At 39.1% G+C, this 21382-nt stretch overlaps 1 protein-coding gene across 2 annotated transcripts in view; it reads right to left on the reverse strand.

Annotated features, from left to right (window-relative positions):
• Positions 1-21382, reverse strand: part of VPS8 (VPS8 subunit of CORVET complex) — a 259046-nt gene that overhangs the window by 154337 nt on the left and 83327 nt on the right. For both annotated transcript variants that reach the window (XM_026454890.1, XM_026454891.1), the window contains 5 exons: positions 18260-18349; positions 15953-16004; positions 4382-4424; positions 2901-2973; positions 2480-2599 (listed from right to left, as the gene is read on the reverse strand). In XM_026454890.1, coding sequence (XP_026310675.1) covers positions 2480-2599; positions 2901-2973; positions 4382-4424; positions 15953-16004; positions 18260-18349 — 378 coding nt within the window. The remainder of the gene's footprint in view (positions 1-2479; positions 2600-2900; positions 2974-4381; positions 4425-15952; positions 16005-18259; positions 18350-21382) is intronic.

The raw sequence follows: 21382 nt of genomic DNA on the forward strand, positions 1-21382 counted from the left end.
AGGAGGGAGAGAGGGAAGGAGGGAGGGAGAGAAGGAAGGAGGGAGGGAGGGGGGAAGGAGGGGACGGAGGGGAGGGAGGGGGGAAGGAGGGGAGGGAGGGGAGGGAGGGGGGAAGGAGGAGGGAGGGGGGAAGGAGGAGAGGGAGAGGGAGGGAGGGAGGGAGGGAGGGGAGGGAGGGGAGGAAGGAAGGGAAGGAAGTCCAGATTTTTTACTGCAGGTTACAAGACTCGTTATCTGCCTACCTCTATGGATTTGTTTCCCTCTGCACTTCTCCTTATACTTAAAAGATGCAGCTATATTGAATTTTTTTCAATTACTTGAATACTCATTGCTCTGTCTCATTTCCAGGCCTTTTTACATATTCAGCCCTCTGCCTACAATATTTTTTCCTACCCTTCCCCTGACTAACTTCTATTCAGACTCAGTGTAGACACCATTTCATCTAAGAAACATTCCCTAACGCTCCATTAGGTGCCCCTCGTTAAGTGTTCCTATAGCATCCTGTACTTTCCCTAAGGCATGTATTACACTGTGCTATAATTATTTATCTACAAGTCTGGATCCTCTTCCTCCACAAAAGCAGAGTTTGTATCTTGTTGACCAAGGCTGCATGCCCTAATGAGGATAGTACGTGGGATACGCCACGCACTCAAATTTTTGTCAACCAAATCAGAGACTGTTTTGCAGCCTTACTATAAATCCCAGTGTCATAATTCAGACATCAGCATAATTCCACATGTGTTTCGGTGCTACCACGGCCCTTAAAGAAATAAAAATTAGCCGGGCGCGGTGGCTCAAGCCTGTAATCCCAGCACTTTGGGAGGCTGAGACGGGCGGATCACGAGGTCAGGAGATCGAGACCATCCTGGCTAACATGGTGAAACCCCGTCTCTACTAAAAAATACAAAAAACTAGCCGGGCGAGGTGGTGGGCGCCTGTAGTCCCAGCTACCCGGAAGGCTGAGGCAGGAGAATGGTGTAAACCCGGGAGGCGGAGCTTGCAGTGAGCTGAGATCCCACCACTGCACTCCAGCCTGGGTGACAGAGCCAGATTCCGTCTCAAAAAAAAAAAAAAAAAGAAATAAAAATTACATTAAGTTCTTGGTTTTCTCTAACACTCTTTCTAAACCTCCTCCATCACTTCCTGTTTCTTTTTTTCCTATGTGCCAGTCACCAACTACCTTTATGTTCCCCTCTGGACATTTAAAATTTCCTAAACCAACTAGATCTGACTTCTAAGTTTCTCCTTCCCTTCGTTCTATGCAATTAAAGTTATTACTTCTGATGTCAGATTTTCAAATTAAACTAATTCAAATGATAATAACCTTCTCATGAGTACTTACCGTTTTAAAATAATAGTTTATTATATTTATATAATTCAATTTATAAAAGTAGTATATGCTTATTAGGGAAATTTGCTTCATCTCACAGAGTGAATCACTATTAATATTTAGGTGTATTTCCGTCCTTTTTTTCTCCAAATACTGTGTATATGTGTGTTTTGCATATTTGGGTGCCTGCTACTTTTGCTAAACGCTATAAGCATTTTCCATAACATCAAAAGCTTTTCAAAAAACAACTACAATACTATTTAATTCGGAAGATACATTATGTTTTATCTAATTGTTCCCCAGAGGCATTTTCACAGACAACCTGGCTCACCGAAAATGTACATGTTCATCCCTAATTGAACATGTATAAGGGTGTTTTTTCAGCAAAAAGCTTCCATGTTCCATTTCAACTCCAGCTATTTTTACTATCATCACTACTACATCTCCTTCAACACCTCCCTTCCATATTTAGTATGCCAGGCAATATAATTAATGAAATCAAAGATGCACTACATCTAACTCAGTTCTCCTTAACTTTTTGATGAGTGTGTGTGAGAAAGAGAGGGAGAAAAAAGAGAGAAGGAGAGAGGGAGGGAAGGAGGGAGGGATAGAAGGAGGGAGGGATAGAAGGAGGGAGGGAGGAAGAGGGGAACAAGAGAGGAAGGCAAGGAACTAAAGAAAAAAAAATGGGTGGCACAATAAAATTAAACATTTGAAACCCTGACTTACTGCTAGTGCATAAAATCTATACCTGCAGAATAATTATGATTTTTCTATTAAAAAATATTGCTTTGTCTTTTTTCTTTTTTTGAGACAGAGTCTCTCTTTGTAGCCCAGGCTGGAGTGCAATGGCACAATCTCAGCTCACTGCAACCTCCGGCTCCCAGGTTCCAGCAATTCTCGTGCCTCAGCCTCCTAAGTAGCTGAGATTACAGGCACCCGCCACCATGCCCGGCTAAGTTTTATATTATTAGTAGAGATGGGGTTTTGCCATGTTGGCCAGGCTGGTCTGGAACTCCTGACCTCAGGTGATCTGCCCACCTCGGCCTGCCAAAGTGTTGGGATTATAGGCATTGAGCCACCGCACCCCACCAAAAATTTATTGCTCTGTCTTCTTTGAAAACACCTCAAAATAAGACTATCTCTTACCAGTGCCAATACATTGAGAAATTCTCTTGTGTCAAAATGTAGCAAAGTCCGAATGTAAGGATAGATTTCTTCCTCAGGAGAAGCCTCTGCTGAATGCAGGCGAATTAGAAATTCAAAAACCTGCAAGTTGGAAAAAAAATGTTGATTATTTTCTCACCTTACAAAGTATCCTACTGAAGCAGTGATTCCCCTTTGGATAAAATAAAGGCAGGCTGAATTCAGTTTAAATTGCTACTATATTTTAAGTTCTCTCTTAAATTCTCTCTCAGCTCTAATTATTGACTTTAGTAATAGTGTGTAAGTTCTCTCCTGTAACAGGCCATAGCTCCTGACCCACGTGGAAGCCTCAACTGCAATTTGTCTTCAGTGCATCTTAACAAGAGACGGAGAACAGTCAAAAGGCTACGAAAATAGTACCAACCTGGTTTTTAACCAAGGGAACAAGATCTTCAGGGATGTCACCAAGGGGATAGGCACGACCTGCTAGACAACAGCTGGAAGAAAAGAATGAGAATGGATCTGGTGACTTGTAAAGCAGATAACTTTCAAGCGAGTAACACATTGTTTCTCAAACTTGAGATACTAGTTTCATTTGTTAAGTAGGCTCAACTTTTGTCAGTTAGGCCAAGTTCCAAAGCAGGTCAAGATGACACCCAGTTTAGAAAACGTGGGCAACAGATAGGGGGGTGAGGTAATGCATCCTGTGACTGAGTAGGAGCTTTCATTTCTTCGTATGTTTCCTAAGAAAAACCAATGCTCTATTAAAGGGACAAGAAGGAATGAAGACAGACTTCTAAAGGCCTCATACCCAGCGTCTAGAAAGATGGTGCCTAATGGCACCATTATACTACGATAAACCTGTTAGAAGCCTGGCATTTTCAGATACTGTTAAACCAGGGGCTCTAACGATGGTATTAAAGATGGGGAAAGAACTAGGCTAAATGTCTGGAAAATGTCTGCGACAGGACAAACCAGGGAGAGTTGGAATCTGAAGAGAAATTCACCCTACAGTTTTACTTCCAAATCAAACCTTCTTCATGGCCAAAGACTTGCCTTGTGAGTTGAATTACTACAAATGTCATCTGAACATGTCTACCTTCTTTCTATTTTTGGAGGTGGGGAGGGGGCAAATTTTAAACCTTTTTGAACTACAATTTTCAGTGTTAGATTGGAGACAACTGGACACCAGCATATTTTGAAGAGTTTAAAGTACAGATGATAAAGCACTAAGTAAATGCATATTTCTTTCACACTAAAAAATCAATGTAACAAGTGTGAAACAGGTTTCAAAGTTAACTCTGACGTTAGATATGAGCTAAAATGATGTTCTGCTAGGTTCTGCCACCTTCCTGCCAAATAGCCGTCTACCTAAAAGTTCTATCAGGGCTCATTTCTGAGCTGGCACAGTCTACTGGAATGAACCCTGCTCCAGAAGTCAGGGGATAAACATTCTAGTTTTACCTCTGTTACTTTTTCATGATCTGAACAAGTCTCTTGTCCTCATATACAGACACAACACACATCCCACATAGTTGTCACTAGTAAACGTAAAAAACCCGGGTTTCAACACCAAAGTTTCTCAACCTCAGCCCTACTGATATTTCGGGCCAGATAATTGTTTGTTGTGGGGACTACTGTGTGCACTGTATGGCCTCTGCCCACTAGATACCAGTAGCACCCCTTCTCTAGCCCCAGTTATAACAACCATTTTGTCTCTAGATGTTGCCAAACATCTCCAGGGAGTAGGAGACAGAATCATCCATGGTTGAGAACCACTGCTCTACATAAAAGAATTGTGAAAAATGAAAAGTACTATATAGATAAGAGATCATAGTATCTCTAAAACTATAGGAGAAATATAGAAAGAACATACATGTAGATGAATAAGTAAAATGATCTTACCTAATATACACAAGAAGCTTATTGCCCATAACAACTTGTTCATCTAAAATAGAAAGAGAAGTATCTTCAGCAATTTTCTCTCAAAACCTTTTCAGAAAAATAATCTTTATGTAGAAACAAAAAAATAAAACTTGGCATTTACAGTGAGGTAAATATATTCCCAAATAACAGGAAGTTGAGATAAGACTACTTTATTAGCTTTTGAGTTTCCATCAGATTCTTGTCACAGATAAGAGCAATATAAGCTATTCAAAGATAGATGTAGAAGGAATAGATCTGAGGATACAGATCTATGTATTGTTGGCCTAACCACTAACTTGGGACCAAGGGAAGGTGTAGGGCAGGCAATGAGTTGATGAACTATACATCAGAACCAATTAATTAATATTAAGGCATAACCATACTGTCTTCTTATTTGTAATATGGACTTTCACCACCCACAGTGCTCTAGGGCTGAAAAGGCCATTGTTCCCAAATGTTTAAAGTAATAGAATTAAACTAAATGATCTTTAGGGCCCTTTCTATTCTAAGTTACATAAAAATGTAAGATTCTGCCATCTTGTGATGCAAGCCTGTTCTCTGACTAAAGAAATCAGAAAGATAATATGACAAAGTTTGAAGCCAAGGGGTCAAGGGCAACACAGAATGGAGCAGGAGCATCAACAGGGTGAAGTGACTGGGAACGCCCATAGAGCACAGATGATGGGAATCTGTGGTTGGCAATAATGAAGAGCTGTAGTTTCTATTTTTGATATATGAATCCTGGACATAATGCAAGCAAGTGTATGCCTTTAATTTTATCAGTAATCTTTCACAAATACTCAAAATCTGCAATGTTGTTAGTGTATGTAAACTTGAATTGCTCCAAATGTATGAATAATTACATTTTGCTTCTGTTCCAAACGTTATTTGATTCAAATCAACTAGTATGACACATGGTGATCATCACCTGCATGGCATAACAACTTAATGTTTATTGGCTAACTAGACAAACACCAGTGAAAGAAAAATAAAGTCTCAGGACCCCAAACTCACTATGCCAAAAGGAAAAGTTAAGCTTCGGAACTGAGTTATGTAAAAAACAAAAACAAAAACAAACAAACGAAAAACCTGGCTCCCTTTGGTTCCTAAACAGATTGCTGCAAGATAGAAGGCCATGTCTCCCCAGCTGGCCTCCCTTACCCTGACAATGTAAATTAAGAGCTGATGTTCACAGGCACTGGACAAAGATAAGACTAGAAATTATTCCTCAGCCCATCCCAAGACAAATGCATATTTGACTTCTTCCCCTATTCTATGTTTACTTTACCTTCTGTAAAATGCAGATTTACTGAGCATGAGACAAATACATAATTAAGTGTTCCTCTTTTCCCTCTTGCCCCCTCTCTAATCTTTATACACTGAAGTTCTCGAAATCCTCTGTGGAAAAAGCACAAACTGAAGACCCTACTGTAGCTTGTGTCTCTTTCTCCCAGTGTGTCCTCAACCATGGTAAAATAAGCCTCTAAACTGATTGAGACTTGTTCTCAGACATTTTTTGATTTACACACCTTTCTTGCTGGAAATCTCAGGTAGAATATATCTAGCTCATGATATTCCTAGCGAGAGTTAAATGTATTTGTTTAACCTACCCATCTCCATTATTCCACTACTGTGAGCTTCTTATGAGCAGAGTCTGTGACATTTCTGTATTTCTAGCATCGAGTATAGTGTCTGGCACATAAGTAGGTAATTAGTAAATTGTATGCTGAAATGAACTGACATAGTACTTAATTTTCTACAACCTTTCTCTTCCCAATATCTTCTTTTAGACAACTTTTCATTATAAAAGATCATCACTTCCATTCAGACATTTTAATTCTCCACTTTCATTTCTGATAGATGCAAAAGGCAATTTTCAACTTTGCTTCAAAAAGATTAGGTTCAGGGCTACTATTAGGTACAGGAAGTTAAGACTATAAAATGACTCCCCCACCTCCACCCTTATAGTAAAAACATGACAAAACCTGGACATGATACAGAAAGGAACTACCTGAAGTTACTAATGAGTTAGTGGGGAGTGAGCACAAGCATGAGCTGGTGGGGACTTCAGCCTCATCTAGGGGAGGAGAGACAGGCAGTCACACTGTTCTTCCTTCTGGCCTGTCCCTGAGTAAGCGTACTCTGAACTGCACACATAGGGAGGCATGGAAAGGCCCTAACCTTCCTGGCATGGGGGTGGGGGTGGGGGATCGGACACACAGGGAGGCATGGAAAGGCCCTAATCTCCCTGGCACGGGGGTGGGGGCGGGGGATCGGAAAAGTGAGGTCAGGAAACCATGAATACGGAAGGGAGTTGGGGAATCCCAAAAGTGAAAGAATCAAAGAGGAGATCCCCAAATTGTCTGCCCACACCTGGAGTGGATCCATTTACTAAACCAGCATGCAGGAAAAAGACTCAAAGCAGCTTAGTCAAAGACAAAAAACCAGGATCAAGAATAGAGCTCCCTCTCTGAAGGTTCTGGAGTGAGGAGGGAAGCACATGGGCTCTGGTGGAGACTTCCTTCACTTGGAGAAGCGGAGATCGGGAGTTAGCTGTACAAGTAAATTACCACCTCTGTGGCTTTTGGCCCAGGTCTAAGTGCTGTCTGTGTGGCAAGCACGGAAAAAGCAACAATCTTTCTGGCAAGGGAAACGTGAAGTTAAGAAACATACACAGTTGAAAAATTAGGAGAATCTTGCAAAGGAACAAGAAAGAGGAAGGATCCCCAAACTCTGTCTACCCTCATCACTGACTGACCCCTGAACCATGCGTGTGGATCAGAATCAAAGCAGATCAGCCATCCAGAAATGACCTGAGGAGAGACTGGAGCTGCACAAGAGAGAGAGTTTGCAGTTCAAGCCCACCAAGAAAATTATCTGATGAAAACAATACTCTGTGGTGAAAAATACCTGATAGAACAATGGAGAAAAATATTCACTGGAGAACCCATACTCTCCACATGATGTAACATTCATAATATCCAGATACAGTCCAAAATTACCCAACATGAAAAACCATGAAAATAAAACATATTTTTCTTAAAAGTGAATCGAATCCAATCCTGAGATGAACAAAATGTGAGAACAAACAAAGATTTTAAAGCACTATTATAATTATCCTTAAGCAAAAGAAATGGTTTCAGTGCACGAAAATTTCAACAGATAAATGAAGAGTTGCAGCAGAGAAAACAGAAACAAGAACTAAATGGAAATTAGACTGAAAAATATAACTGTTGAAAATAAAAAATCACTGAGCAGATTTAACAGTTGAATTGACATGAAGGAGTTAAGAGCAAATGAATCTGAAGGAAGAGAATTGAAATCATCCAAGGTGAAAAACAGAGAGGAAAAAAGACCAAACAGAACACAGTCAAAACCCAGAGAAACAGACCTCAGAAGTGGTGGGGTAAGCACCTGCAAAAATCTCCTCCATAAAAGCAATACAAATACTGGTAAAAACTGTCAAATCGACTTTTTCAGAACTCTTGAAATTAACTAAAAATTTGCCATAATCTGAGGAATATTTATTCAGAAAAATGCCTGAATCTCAGGAAGACCAGTGAATTTTAGTTTTAACTTTATGTATTGCCATCTCCCTTTCTCCAGCTCTACTGTAGTTTTGAAAATCAATATTGCCTTACAACTTGGGCAGCTGTGAAAACAAGTAGAACACAACGGGTTTGATAGCGACAGGAGGCAGCCAAATGCCTAGGCAGATAGGGGCGGGTCCCTCGTGAAACCCCACCTTCAAGCCAAAAAACAGCCTGAAGGCTGAAAGACCAGATTACTGGTCCGGATGAAATCTGCAACCTTGAGTGAGAACTTCTGTTTCTGTTTGCACATCCTCTCCCAGTTGATTCTTTCTGAATAATGCCTTTTAACCAATCGAATGTTGCCTTTTCCAATACTACTATGGCCTGCCCTTCCCCTATTCTGAGCCCATAGTAGCCCCAGACTCACCACATTGAGGGGACTTTCCCGCCTTCAGGTAGCGGGACCACCCCCGCATCCCCTCTCTGCAGAAAGCCATTTAATCACTCAATAAAACTCCCCACCTTGCTCACTCTTCAATTGTCAGTGTATCCTCATTCTTCTTGGATGCTGGACAAGAGCTGGGGAGCCACCAAGTGCAGGTACCTAGAAAGGCTGTTATACTGGCCTTTTGCCTTCACTGGCAAAAGGCAGCCACCCCACACAATGGGGCCAGGGGCCAACCAATTGCTAACATGCTGCCGTCCATCAGGCTGTGGACGGTAAAACTAAAAGAGCTAATTAGCACACTAACACCCCATCTGGGGCTTCAGGGTCGTGGGCACCCTTGTCTGGGTGCTGCTGCATTCCCCTCAAGGCCACAGGCCTCACACGGAGCTTGCTCCTGTGTCAGCGCTTGGAGTGGCCAGCCAGATCCCACACTCGCTTGCTCATATGCTCCCTCCCACAAGGGGCTGAGCACAGCAGGCCAAGTAGACAGGGTGCCCCTGTTGCACGTCCAGCAAAGGGCCAAGAGAAAATTCCTGTGTCAATCTTGTAGCCTCTCAAATGCCCCATCCTCAGAGAATTGTCACTACTTGACCTATCTGGCAGCTTACTTAAAAGCTCCATTTTCAGGGCTTACCTTTTTTTGCCCTAATTCAGAACTCACTCTGTGGGAACAGCACTATGCCCAGGACATTTGTGGAAACAGTCAGTGCCATTGTTCAACATTACAGTGGGCTGAGACAGTGTTAGTAGTTGGGACTAATAAGTGGTGCACCAAAAACCTTAAAAGGAAAAACTGGAGAACGGGAGATCTGCAGGGGCTTTTGAAAAGTTCTAACATATTCCTGGAATTCTAAAAGGATGTATGCATATAAAGGGCTTTGCACATACCCAGGGAAATTCTCAAAGGCCCTAATTTATAATCCATGGCTGACTTTGCAGCTCTGTGCAAGCAGGAAGGGAAGGCTACAGCAGAATTCTAAACTGCCTGCCAAAGAACTGAAAATTCCAAGATAAAATGAAGCAAGAACTGATAGGATTAAAGTGAGAGAGGTACAATTCAACAATATTTGGAGACTTCAATATCCCACTTTCAAAGACAGATAGAACAATCAGTAGAAGACGAAAAGGAAATACAAGACTTGAACAAAACTATAAGCAAATAGACCTAACAGACAAAGAAGCCCAGAGAATTTCACCCCAAAATATGGCACCATGGTATGCAGATTATTTTAAATTAAGGGTCCTTCAAGGTCAGCATATGCTGGGAGAGACCTGTGAAAGGAAAATAAATCTTGCGACCCCAAAATCACTAAGCCAAAGGGAAAAGTCAAGCTGGGAACTAATGTCAGGCAAACCTGATCCCATTCTATCCCTAAATAAGACAGCTACAAAGGTAAGAAGCTACATACCTCCCTCACAATTTACCCACAAGGAAATTCCTTGTGGACAAAGGACAGACAGAACTCAAAGTCATCCCTTTGAGGCTCACCTGAGACAAATGCATACCTAATTGCTTCCTCTGCCCTATTGTTTACGTAAAAATGGAGATTCACTGAGCCAGACTAAATTGTGTATTCAGTGGAAGGCTGATCAAGGACTCAAAAGAATGCAATCTTTTGTCTCTGACCTACTTCTAACCTGGAAGCCCTCACTTCCAGTTCTCCTGCCTTACCAGACTGAACCAATGTACATCTTAAACATATCAATGGATGTCTCATGTCTTCCTAAAATGTATAAAAGCAAGCTGCCCATCTCGGACACGTGTCGTTAGGACCCTGAGGCTGTGTCACAGGTGCATCCTTAACCTTGGCAAGATAAACTTTCTAAATAGACTGAGGCCTGGGTTAACAGGGCTCAGTAACTTTAACAGGTTCAAGGTATTTTGAGTTAACAGGCTCTACTCTGACATTATGTGATCTACCTTAAGACCGGACCCTCCAAAGAAAACACAATTAATTGCCTTCCATCCCTTTCCTGAAATCTCTTTATGAGAAAAAGAAACCTAAGGAATACAATCGCACCTCTACAAGCTTTTTCACAAGATAATGTCTGCTCTCAACAACGATCCAAATATTGTTGGATCATTCAAATTCCAAAGACGATCCTTTACAAGTTAACTTCTGTCTCCAAGGTCCATTCATTCCCCTAATAATCATTTTCGACCCCTTAAAAGAACTGCCTATTTCCCCATCTCCCTTCTACCCCATAAGAAAGGGTGCATCTGTATCTCCTTGGGTTTTCAAGTCATCATAATCCTTCAGTTACCCCATGTTTATGCATGTTAACAAAAGCATATGCCTTTTTCTACCCATTAATCTATTATTAATTCATTTCAACAGACTTAGACTCAAAGTTTCAGAGGGAAAGTTTAAATTTCCCTACAGACATCTATGTAAAACACTACCCAACAACAGAAGACATTCGACATATTACTATGCTCAAGTGCACATAGAACATTCTCCAGAACAGACCTTATGTGAGGTCATAAAGTAAGTGCCAACAAATTCTTAAAAGATAGAAATCACAAAAAGTACATTTTCTGACCACAAAAAAAGTAGAAATCAATATGAGAAGGAAATGTGAGAAATTCTCACATAGGTGGAAATTAGACAACACACTTCTAAATCACCAGTCAAGACATGACAAGAGAAATTATAAAATACTTTAGGATGAATGAAAATGAAGACGACATACCAAAACATATTGCTTAGAGGAATATTTGTAGCTGTAAACACCTAATTAAAACAACAACAACAAAACAACAAAGACCTGAAATCAACAATATGAGCTTCTACCTAAACAGCTTCTAACCCAAAGAGCTGAAGAAAGCAAATAACAGACTAAAGTTGAATGCATGATATCAAAATTGGTTCTATGAAAAGATTAACAAAACTGACAAACCTTTAGGCAAACTAAAGAGAGAAGAGTCAAATTACAAAAATTAGTAATGAAAGAGACATCACTACTGACCTTACAGAAAAAAAAGGAATTATGAAGGAATACTATAAACAACTATCTGCCTACATATTAGATAATGCAGATGAAATGGTCAAATGTCTAGAAATTTTAAAACTACTGAAACACTCAAAAAGAAACAGATAATCTGAGTAAACTCCAACAAAGAAACTAAACTAGTGCTATGGTCTGAATGTGGCACCCAATTCATGTGTTGCAAACTTCATCCCCAATGCCACAATGCTGGGAGGTGGGGGCCTTTGGGGAGGTGTTTAAGTCACGAGGGTTCCACCTTCACGAATGGATTAATGCTGTAGTAAAAAAGGGCTTGATGGACTGGGTTCACTATTTTTCCACTCTTCTGCCAAGTAAGGATGCAGTGTTTGTTCCCACTTGCACTTCCAACTTCCGCCACGACACAGCAAGAAGGCCTTCACGAGACACCAGGTGCCAGCACCTGGATTTTGGACTTCTCAGCCACCAGAACTGTAAGACATAAGTTTGTCTTACCCAGTCTTAGGTATTCTGTTACAGCAGCACAAAACAGACCAAAACAACTAATAATTTTAAAACTTCCAATAAAGAAAAGCCCAGGCACACATGGCTTCATATTGAAATCTACCAAACATTAAAAAAGTTAACACTAATCCTTCACAAACTCTTCCAAAACATAAGAGAGAATACTTCCCAACTCATTCTATGAGGCAAACATACCAAGACACACTAATAACAACACTGGTATTCTTTTGATAACAAGATATCAAAAGAAAACAAAACTGTAGAACAATATCTCTTATGAATATAGACACACAAATCTTTGAGAAATAGTAGCAAACTGAATCCAGCAACATAGTTAAAAGATTATATACCAAGTGAGATTTATCCCAAGAATGCAAGGTTGGCTTAACATACAGAATTAAATAGATCATATCAATAAAATAAAGGACAAAATCCACAAGATAATCTTAACAGATACAGAAAAAGCATCTGTTAAATCCAACAGTCTTTCATGTTAGAAACACTCAAACTGGGTAAAGAAAACTTCATCGAATGGGTAAGACTATCTACATCAAATTTAATGATGAAATATTGAGTGCTTTCCCCCTAATATCAAGAAAATAAGACATCCATTCTTGCCACTTTTGTTCAACACTGTGTTAGTGGGTGTAGCTGGCCCAATTAGGGAATAAAAACAAAGGCATCTAGATTAGAAAGAAAAAAGTATAATTATTTTTATTTGCAGATGACATAATCTGTATTTTCCTTAGCAAGTTCTAAGAAATTAACTTTAAAAATTAGAACTAATACGCCGGGCGCAGTGGCTCAAGCCTGTAATCCCAGCACTTTGGGAGGCCGAGACGGGCGGATCATGAGGTCAGGAGATCGAGACCATCCTGGCTAACATGGTGAAACCCTGTCTCTACTAAAAAATACAAAAAACTAGCCGGGTGAGGTGGCGGGCGCCTGTAGTCCCAGCTACTCGGAGGCTGAGGCAGGAGAATGGCATAAACCTGGGAGGCGGAGCTTGCGGTGAGCTAAGATCCGGCCACTGCACTCCAGCCCGGGCGACAGAGCAAGAGACTCCGTCTCAAAAAAAAAAAAAAATTAGAACTAATAAATGAATACAGCAAGGACGTAGGATACAAGGTCAATATACAAAAATCACACTAGCAATTAACATCCTATTTCACACTAGCAATTAATACCCTGAAAATAAAATTAAGAAAACAATTCCATTTATAAGAGTATCAAGGTGAATAAAACACTTAGGAAGAGGAAAAGAAGTATATGACCTATACATTAAAAACTGCAAAATATCATTGGGAAAAAAGTAATGAAGACCTAAATAAAATGAAAAGATGTGTTGTGTTCATGAACTGAAAGATTTGGTAATATTAGTACAGTAATAAAATTGATACACAGATTCAAAGCAATCCTTATGAAAATCCCAGCTGCCTTTTCTGCAGAAAAGTGGAAAGCAAAGTGACTTTAAGACCAAAATAACCTGGGTACAGTGGCTCACACCTATAATCTCAGCTACTTGGGAGGCTGAGGTGGAAGGATTGCTCGAGGCCAGGAGTTCAAGACCAGCCTGGGCAACATAGCAATATCCTATCTTAAGAATTTTTTTTTTTAATTCAGCAGGGCATGGTGTCCTGTAGTACCAGCTACTTGGGAGGCTGAGGCAGGAGGATCACTTGATCCCATAAGTTTGAGGCTACAATGAACTATGATCACACCACTGTACTCCAGCCTGACTGACAGAATGAGACTCTGTCTCTAAAAGAAAATTAATTTTAAAAAGATAAAAATAGAAAAAATATCACATTCATACAAGATTCTACAGTGTTAAGATAGCAATTCTCTCTCCAAATTAATCGATAGCATCAATGCAATCTCAAAGAAAATCAAACAAGCTTTATAAAAAAAAAACTGATGAGCTGATTTTAATATTTATATAGAAAGGCAAAGAACCTGGACTAGATAAGCCAATTTTGAAAAAGAAAAACAATATTGTAGGACTTAAAATATGTGATTTTGAGACTTACTATGAAGTTACAAGAAGCAAGACAGTGTATTACCGGAGAAGGATAGACATATAGTTCAATAGAACCGAAGACAGCACAGAAACACACCCACAGTTACATGGTCACTTGACTTTTCATAAAGGTGTCAAGGTAATTCAATGGAAATAAGATAATCTTAGCAATAAATGGTAAGACTTACAGGAACAACTGATAGCTGTATGGAAAAAAATCCTTAAACTTCACCTTGCATCATTTATAAACATTAACTCAAAATGAATTATAGACCTAAATATAAGAGGTTAAAACTATTAAATTTCTACAAGAAAATGTGGGAGAAAATATTTATGTCACTAAATTGAACCAAGATTTCTTAAACAGAATACCAAAAAGCCTAAATGACAAAAAAAATTAATAAGATGAACTTCATGAAAATTAAAAAATTTTGCTCTTTGAAAAACATGGTTAAGAAAACAAAAAAGCAAGCTATAGGTGAGGGTTAAAATTTTTGCCAAACATACTGGAAAAGGGCTTACATCCAGACTACATAAAAAACTCTTCCAGACTCTGATGGTAAGCTCACTACCTTGGGAATTTTTTTTTTTTTTTTTGAGACAGAGTCTCACTCTGTCACCCAGGCTGGAGTGCAATGGCGTGATCTCAGCTCACTGCAACCTCTGCCTCCTGGGTTCAAGCAATTCTTCTGCCTCAGCCTCCTGAGTAGCTGGGACTACAGGCGCCCACCACCACACCCAGCCAATTTTTACATTTTTGGTAGAGACAGGGTTTCACCATATTGGCCAGGCTGGTCTTGAACTCCTGACCTCGTGATCTGCCTGCCTGGGCCTCCCAAAGTGCTGGGATTACAGGCATGAGCCACCACGCCTGGCCAGCTTGGGAACTCTTAATAATTCAATAATATGAAGACAACCCCAGGTCATCTCCACCAATTAAAAAAAGGAAAAGGACTAAATATTTAAACAGATGAGTCACAAAAGATATGTGAATGGCTAAACAAGCACATGAAAAAACGATTAACATCACTAATGATCAGAGAATAAAAATTAAAATCATAATGAAATACCATTATTTATTAGAATGGCTAAAGTTTTAAGAAGATTTAAAACACTGACAGTATCAAGTGCTTGCAAGGATGTGGAAAAACTGGAACTGTCAAATATTGTTGATAAGGAATGGTACAGCATTTGGAAAAACCATATAGCAATAGCTTAGAAAGTAAAACATATATTTACCATACAATACAGCCATTCCAACCTTAGGTATTTGCCCAAGAAAATGAACACATTTGTCCACACAGAAACTTACAGCTAGTGGCCAGGAATGGAGGGTAAGAGAACAAGGGGGGATACTTGAGGTAATGAAAGTTTTCAGTATCTTGACTTTATCAATATGAATTAAATATGAATATCCAGTTGTGATACTGTACTTTATTTTTTGCAAGATGTCATCATTGAGGAAACTATGTAAAGACTATTTAGGATCTCTATGTGCCATTTCTTACAACTGCATGCAATTACCTCAAAAAGTTTAAAAAAAAACAAAAAACAAAAACACCTTGTCCACAAATATTGTAGCAGCATTATATTATTCATAGTAGTCCCAAACTGAAAGCAACTCAAATATCCATGAAGCGGTGAGTGATTAAACAGCTTATGGTATATTCAATCCATGGACTATCATTTAGTGGTAAAAGGGAACAAAATATTAATATACATAAAACAACATGGATGACTCTCAAAAATATGCTTCATCCATGTTAAATGAAAGAAATAAAACACCAAAGATTACACAGTACATAATTCCATTCACATGAAGTGTAGTGACAGAAAGTAGATCAGTGACTGCCCAGAGCAAGGCTGTGGGGGAAGGATCAAATACAAAGGGGAAGGAGGTAACTTTTTAGTATGAGAGGCTATGGCTCCTTCTACAGCTTGATTATGGTGGTGTTACATGATTGCACATGATTACCAACATTCACACTACACACATATAATTGGAGAATTTTATAACATTTAAATAATACCTTAAATACAGGAAAGCAAAAAATTAAGGCTTAGAAAATAAATACCTGTTAGCGTTCTTCCAGCATTCAGAGGAGGAGCAATGACTCTGAAAAGTTTCTGCATTAAAAGTAATAGGAAAACAATCACCATCATCTCAAATGATATTATTTAAAAAATAATCAAGAATCTTATGCTATTCATCACCATTCGCTGACAGAATTAGTCATTTACCATTAGGATTAAACATGAAAACCTTTAATCTGTACATGAAATGTTTAGAAGGGTCACTGAAAAACAATCACTGTTGTCATAATCCTCACCGGAAAAACCCATTTAATACATACCAGTTACATAAAGGGCTTACCTGAGATTATAATTTTGATATAAAGTATCCTTTGGTTCTTAAAAGCTTTATTCTTCTAAAAGCTACGAAGCAAGGGAAAGGACATCCTGCTAAAGTGGTAACAGAGATGACTTTAAACTGAAAATACCTAACCAGCAGCCACAGAAAGAAATACCATCTAAACTTAAGCAGAGGCTCCCAAATATATAGCTGCCATGGACCCCCCTTCAGAGGGAGATTCCTATTTGAGAAAAAACGGATCCTTAGCACCAGGAAATGCAAATTCAGCTGTCCATTAGCATCGAAAAGCCCAAAAGAACTTTCCATGCTTTCCCACTGAAGACCTAACTACCTGCTACCCTCGTTTTTGTTAAGCTGGTATATAAACCTCTACCTCTGGCTACTGAGCAGAGATGCTTATTACTGAGTGTTCCTGCACATATGTGAATAATCTTTATCTTTTCTCCTGTTAATCTGTATATTGTCAGTTAATTCAAAGCCTTCAATCCTTTCCCTGTACCTCCCACCTCTGGGACCTAAATTGGTAAATAAAAAGTTTTTCCTCCCAACTCAAGACACCTATTCTTACCTTAGCCAAAACTAGAAAAAAGGAAAGTTTCCTATGGTAGTCATCTCAAATGTGATGACACTCTTTCATTCTAAAAAATCTAGACAATTTCAAGAGACAGGACACTTTCTCTTAATTCAGACCTCTTTAAGCACTAAAATAGCTAAACTTTAAACACTTCGAACACAAAACAAGGTAACCTCAATAGCTTAGTGTTCCATTTGAGATGTATCAGTATAAATGCAAACCAGATTTTATTAATATGAGGAATACGAAACCGATGCAAAACAAAAATTTCAAAAGCAACGTAACAAAAATACAGCAATCATCTCGTCAATGCAGAATGCATCAAAATAGAATCTTTTTTGAGGGATTAATTTGAGCAAAACTAAAAACTACATTAATTCTTCTGAATTGTGGCTTAGTTGTGGCATGCAGGGAGGCACTGGACCTCACTGAGGAGGCAGCTGACGAGTCTTTTTCAGGGAACTACTGGACCTTAATGAAGCAGCAGCTGAGAGGTGTTCAAGATAAAAAAAATACTTGACATTACAGACAATCAGGGCCAAACCCCCAAAACCAGGGGTAGAGGGGTGGGGGACTAATTTTAGAAACTAGAAGAGAAGTGCAACCAAAACTGAAGGGTTATGAATTAGAGGGGTACTCACCCTACCAAACCTAACGTGCTTAAAGAAGCCTAAACTATCATAGAATGCTGACTTCTTAATACTGAAGATAGTTTTGGATGGCAATAAATTAGCAAAATGGATGCCTTCGGCAGAGGCCTGATTTTTTTGAGGGACACTATAATAAAGCATTGGGCTAGGAGGGCACTACATGTATCTACAACTCATTCTCCACTATTCTGCCATCAAACTTAACACAAATAAGAAAACAGATAGGGGGTTTGGTTTTTCCAAAAGTAAGTCCAAATGTTTTTTAGATTCTCTTGGTAAGGAGAATAAAAAATTAGAATGAATGCCATGAAATTCTGAGTTAGTAAAAGCGAAAAATGATCAATTAATAATGGCCTCCTACCATTTTCAGGAGCTTCCCCAGCAGAATATATCTACAAATAGCATTACTCAATAGTACATTGATTATATAAAATAGTTACACAAAATAAATTTTTCATATCTTTAGGAAAAGTTACTACAGTATCAAAAATTCTTATGAGAAAAACATGTAAAGCCTAACAAGCAAGCATTAATTTAAATTTTATCTATTGTTCTCTGGTATTTAAATACCTACTTACGTAGATAAGAAAGCAAGCAATGGCAGAAGGTATAAAATTGAAGACTATCTAAAAGCCCCAAGCTAAAATGGGTTCAAGGTCAATAAATCTATAAGAATTTTTAAATAATTGGATAAAACTAGAAACTGTTAAAAGCAAATGGAGAATAGGAGAAAAAAAGTTAGTAGACAAAATTAATTATGTATCCAAGTCAGGAAGTATCTTACCTCCATGGGACTAATAAATTCATTCATGCCTCTGTTGTAGACATAGATCATAGCATCATATAAACGATTTTCCCAACACATGAGAACCACCTGTGAAAAGGAAAAGCCACCTGGTCCATACAATTCAGAGTCAACAATTATTTTCCTTAAAGCTTTAAGAATGGAAAAGGTCTTGAATTCTCTTCCCTAATTTTTCTTGTTTCTTCTCTGATAAGAACTGAAATTCAAGGACTCAAACACAATGCAAGGCAAGGGTAAGAGCTGCTGTAGGTGAAATTACTACTTTTAATAGTACAACGCTTACTTTAAGACATTCACAGTGTCTAATTTTGTCTCTTCTCTATCCTCCCCCTTTCTATATTCATTTTACCTTTGGTCAATAGTTCTACAAATATTTATTGAACACATATTCAAACCCTCTCCTAGGCACTGGGAATAAAGTGTTAGATAAGATAAATCCAGACTTTCTCCCTACCCTTATAGAACTTACATTGATCTTGGATGCCCACCAAAAGGAGGTAGGGGTACAAAATGGCATGTGAGTTAAGACTTGGGGAAGATACTCAATTACACAAATAATTCATTATTTACAAATGTGGTAAGCGCTATTAACCTGACTGGTCTGGAGTATTCAAAAAGTCACCCCTGAAGGAACAACATTTAAGGTGGGACCTATATGTGAGCCACAAGCAGAAGTGCAAGCTAGGAATTCTGTAGGAAGAAGCAAGAGTAAGGATGAAGGACCTAATGTGGAAGTGAGCTGGAAGTGCTAAAGAGAGAAATCAATTTGAGAAAACATTTTGGAAGAGGACCAGATATGAGTTTGAGTATACAGTACTCTATATTCTGTCCCTATGACAGCTATATAATACTATAAACAGTGGCAAGAGGAGAAGGGCAGAATTCAGCAAAGGAGAATGACAAGTGGGAGTGAGAGGTAAGAGAGAAAATGGAAGTGAGATGTGCTGGGAGAGTCTTTCTAGAGAAGGCCTGTTCTTGGACTTCTACGACTCTCTACCCCTCTCTCAGCCAGTACCATGATCATGCATCTCTTCACTGATGACTAACACATTTACAGCTTCAGCCCTAACCTCCCTCTAACCCGTACATATATCCAACTACTTAATTTGGTATCTTCACCTGAATGTCTAGTAGCGATCTCAAAGTAAAATGGCCAACCAGAACTCCTGATTTGTCTCTCAAACTTAGACCTGCCTTAGTCTTGCAATCTTCTCAAAGGAATCACTCACTATTCACCCTGTTTCTCAAACCAAAAACTAGGCATCATCCTTAAATTCTCTCATTCCCACACTCTCACATCCCAATTCATCAGCAAATCAATTCTATCTCCAAAACATTCAAAATCAGGCCATCTCTCTTCATCTCACTGTTACCATCTCTGGCCAGAATCACCTCCTGGACCAACTTCCCAACTAGTCTCTTTGCTTCCTCTGCACTTGGCTCCCATCCCTCATTCTGTTACCCCTAAAATACAGGGTGCTCATGCTTAAAACTTTTCTAATGATTTTTCATAGCACTTAGAATAAGATGGAAAGATATATACCTTGCCCTGCAAGATCTACCTCTGTACCAAGCTCCAGATCTGCTTCCTTTTCTGTTACTTGAACACCCAAGACAAAAATCCCTTTTTTTTTTACATTAGCTGTTGCTTTTACCTGTAACAATCTTTTCTTCCAAGACCTTTGCATTACTGATTCCTTCTTATCATTTAGTTCCCAAGACTCAACGCTGCCTCCTCAAAAAGACTATCTATAATTAACCAATCTAAGTTAGCCTCACATTATCTCTCTACCATATTTCCCAGTTTGATTTTTAACATAATACTTGTATTGAAATACTTTCTGGATTTTTGTACACTGATACGTTCACTGTCAAACTTTTCTGCTAAAATTTAGGCTTTATGAGACGACAAGCCTTGTTCACTAGGGATACTGAAGCATCCTCAGAGCCTGGCATTCAGTAAATGCTTCTTGAATTAATGAACAAATGCTGTTAAAAGAGTAAATACTACATTTGGTATAGTGGACAAAGAGGCCATTGTTGACTCTAGTAAAAGTAAGATTGAAGAGTTAGGATGTGGGGGAAAAAAATGAAAATAGCAACCTAGACAATGCTTTCAAGACATCTGGCTGTGACTGGGAGGAGTGAGATGGGGCAGTAACCTACGAGGAAAAAGGAGAGAAGGTTTTATATGGAGACATAAGAAACTGAGGGGAGGATTTTGAAATTGCTATTTAACATTAAAAAGACTAGAGTATATTTACATGGTATTGGGGAAAGACTGAAAATGTTATAAAGTGCTATAAACAGAAGAAACTAAAATTTTTTTCCTATATGTGATAGGTAGGCAAAACTAGATGGACAACATAGTCTCAAATCATCAGACCTACTGTCAGACTATGAAGACTATGCCAAATTACCCATGTTATACAAAGGCAGGTATAAAACAGGATCTGGCTTTACTTTGCAAACTCACAGCCACTCATAAAGAGCTTCCAGAAATAAAATAATCATTTTTCCAAACCCTTAATTTCTATGTGATTTTGCACACTTTCAAAAAACTTTTGCTCTAAGACTTTTGTTAGTCTTCCATATTCAAGCTCAAGAGGGCTTAGCACCTTTGCAGGAGTAACATGCTCATTACTAGGACTAATGTGGAATTAAAGAATTAAATTGTGGGCCAGGCTCAGTGGCTCACACCTGTAATCTCAGCACCTTGGGAGGCCATGGCAGGCGGATCACTTGAAGTCAAAAGTTTGAGACCAGCCTGGCCAACATGGTGAAACCCCATCTCTACTAAAAATACAAAAATTAGCTGGGAATGGAAGTGTGCGTCTTTAATCCCAGCTACTCTGGAGGCTGAGGCACAAGAATTGCTTCAACCCAGGAGGTTGCAGTGAGCCAAGATCACGCCACTGTACTCCAGCCTGGGCAACAGAGCGAGACTCTGACTCAAAAAAAAAAAAAAAAAAAAGGAGGAGGAGGAGGAAGAGAAGGAGAAGGAGAAGGAGAAGAGGAAGAGGAAGAGGAAGAGGAAGAGGAAGAGGAAGAAGAAGAAGAAGAAGAAGAAGAAGAAGAAGAAGAAGAAGAAGAAGAAGAAGA

The sequence above is a fragment of the Piliocolobus tephrosceles genome, chromosome 2 (assembly GCF_002776525.5).
Source record: "Piliocolobus tephrosceles isolate RC106 chromosome 2, ASM277652v3, whole genome shotgun sequence".
Classification (NCBI taxonomy): Eukaryota; Metazoa; Chordata; class Mammalia; order Primates; family Cercopithecidae; genus Piliocolobus; species Piliocolobus tephrosceles.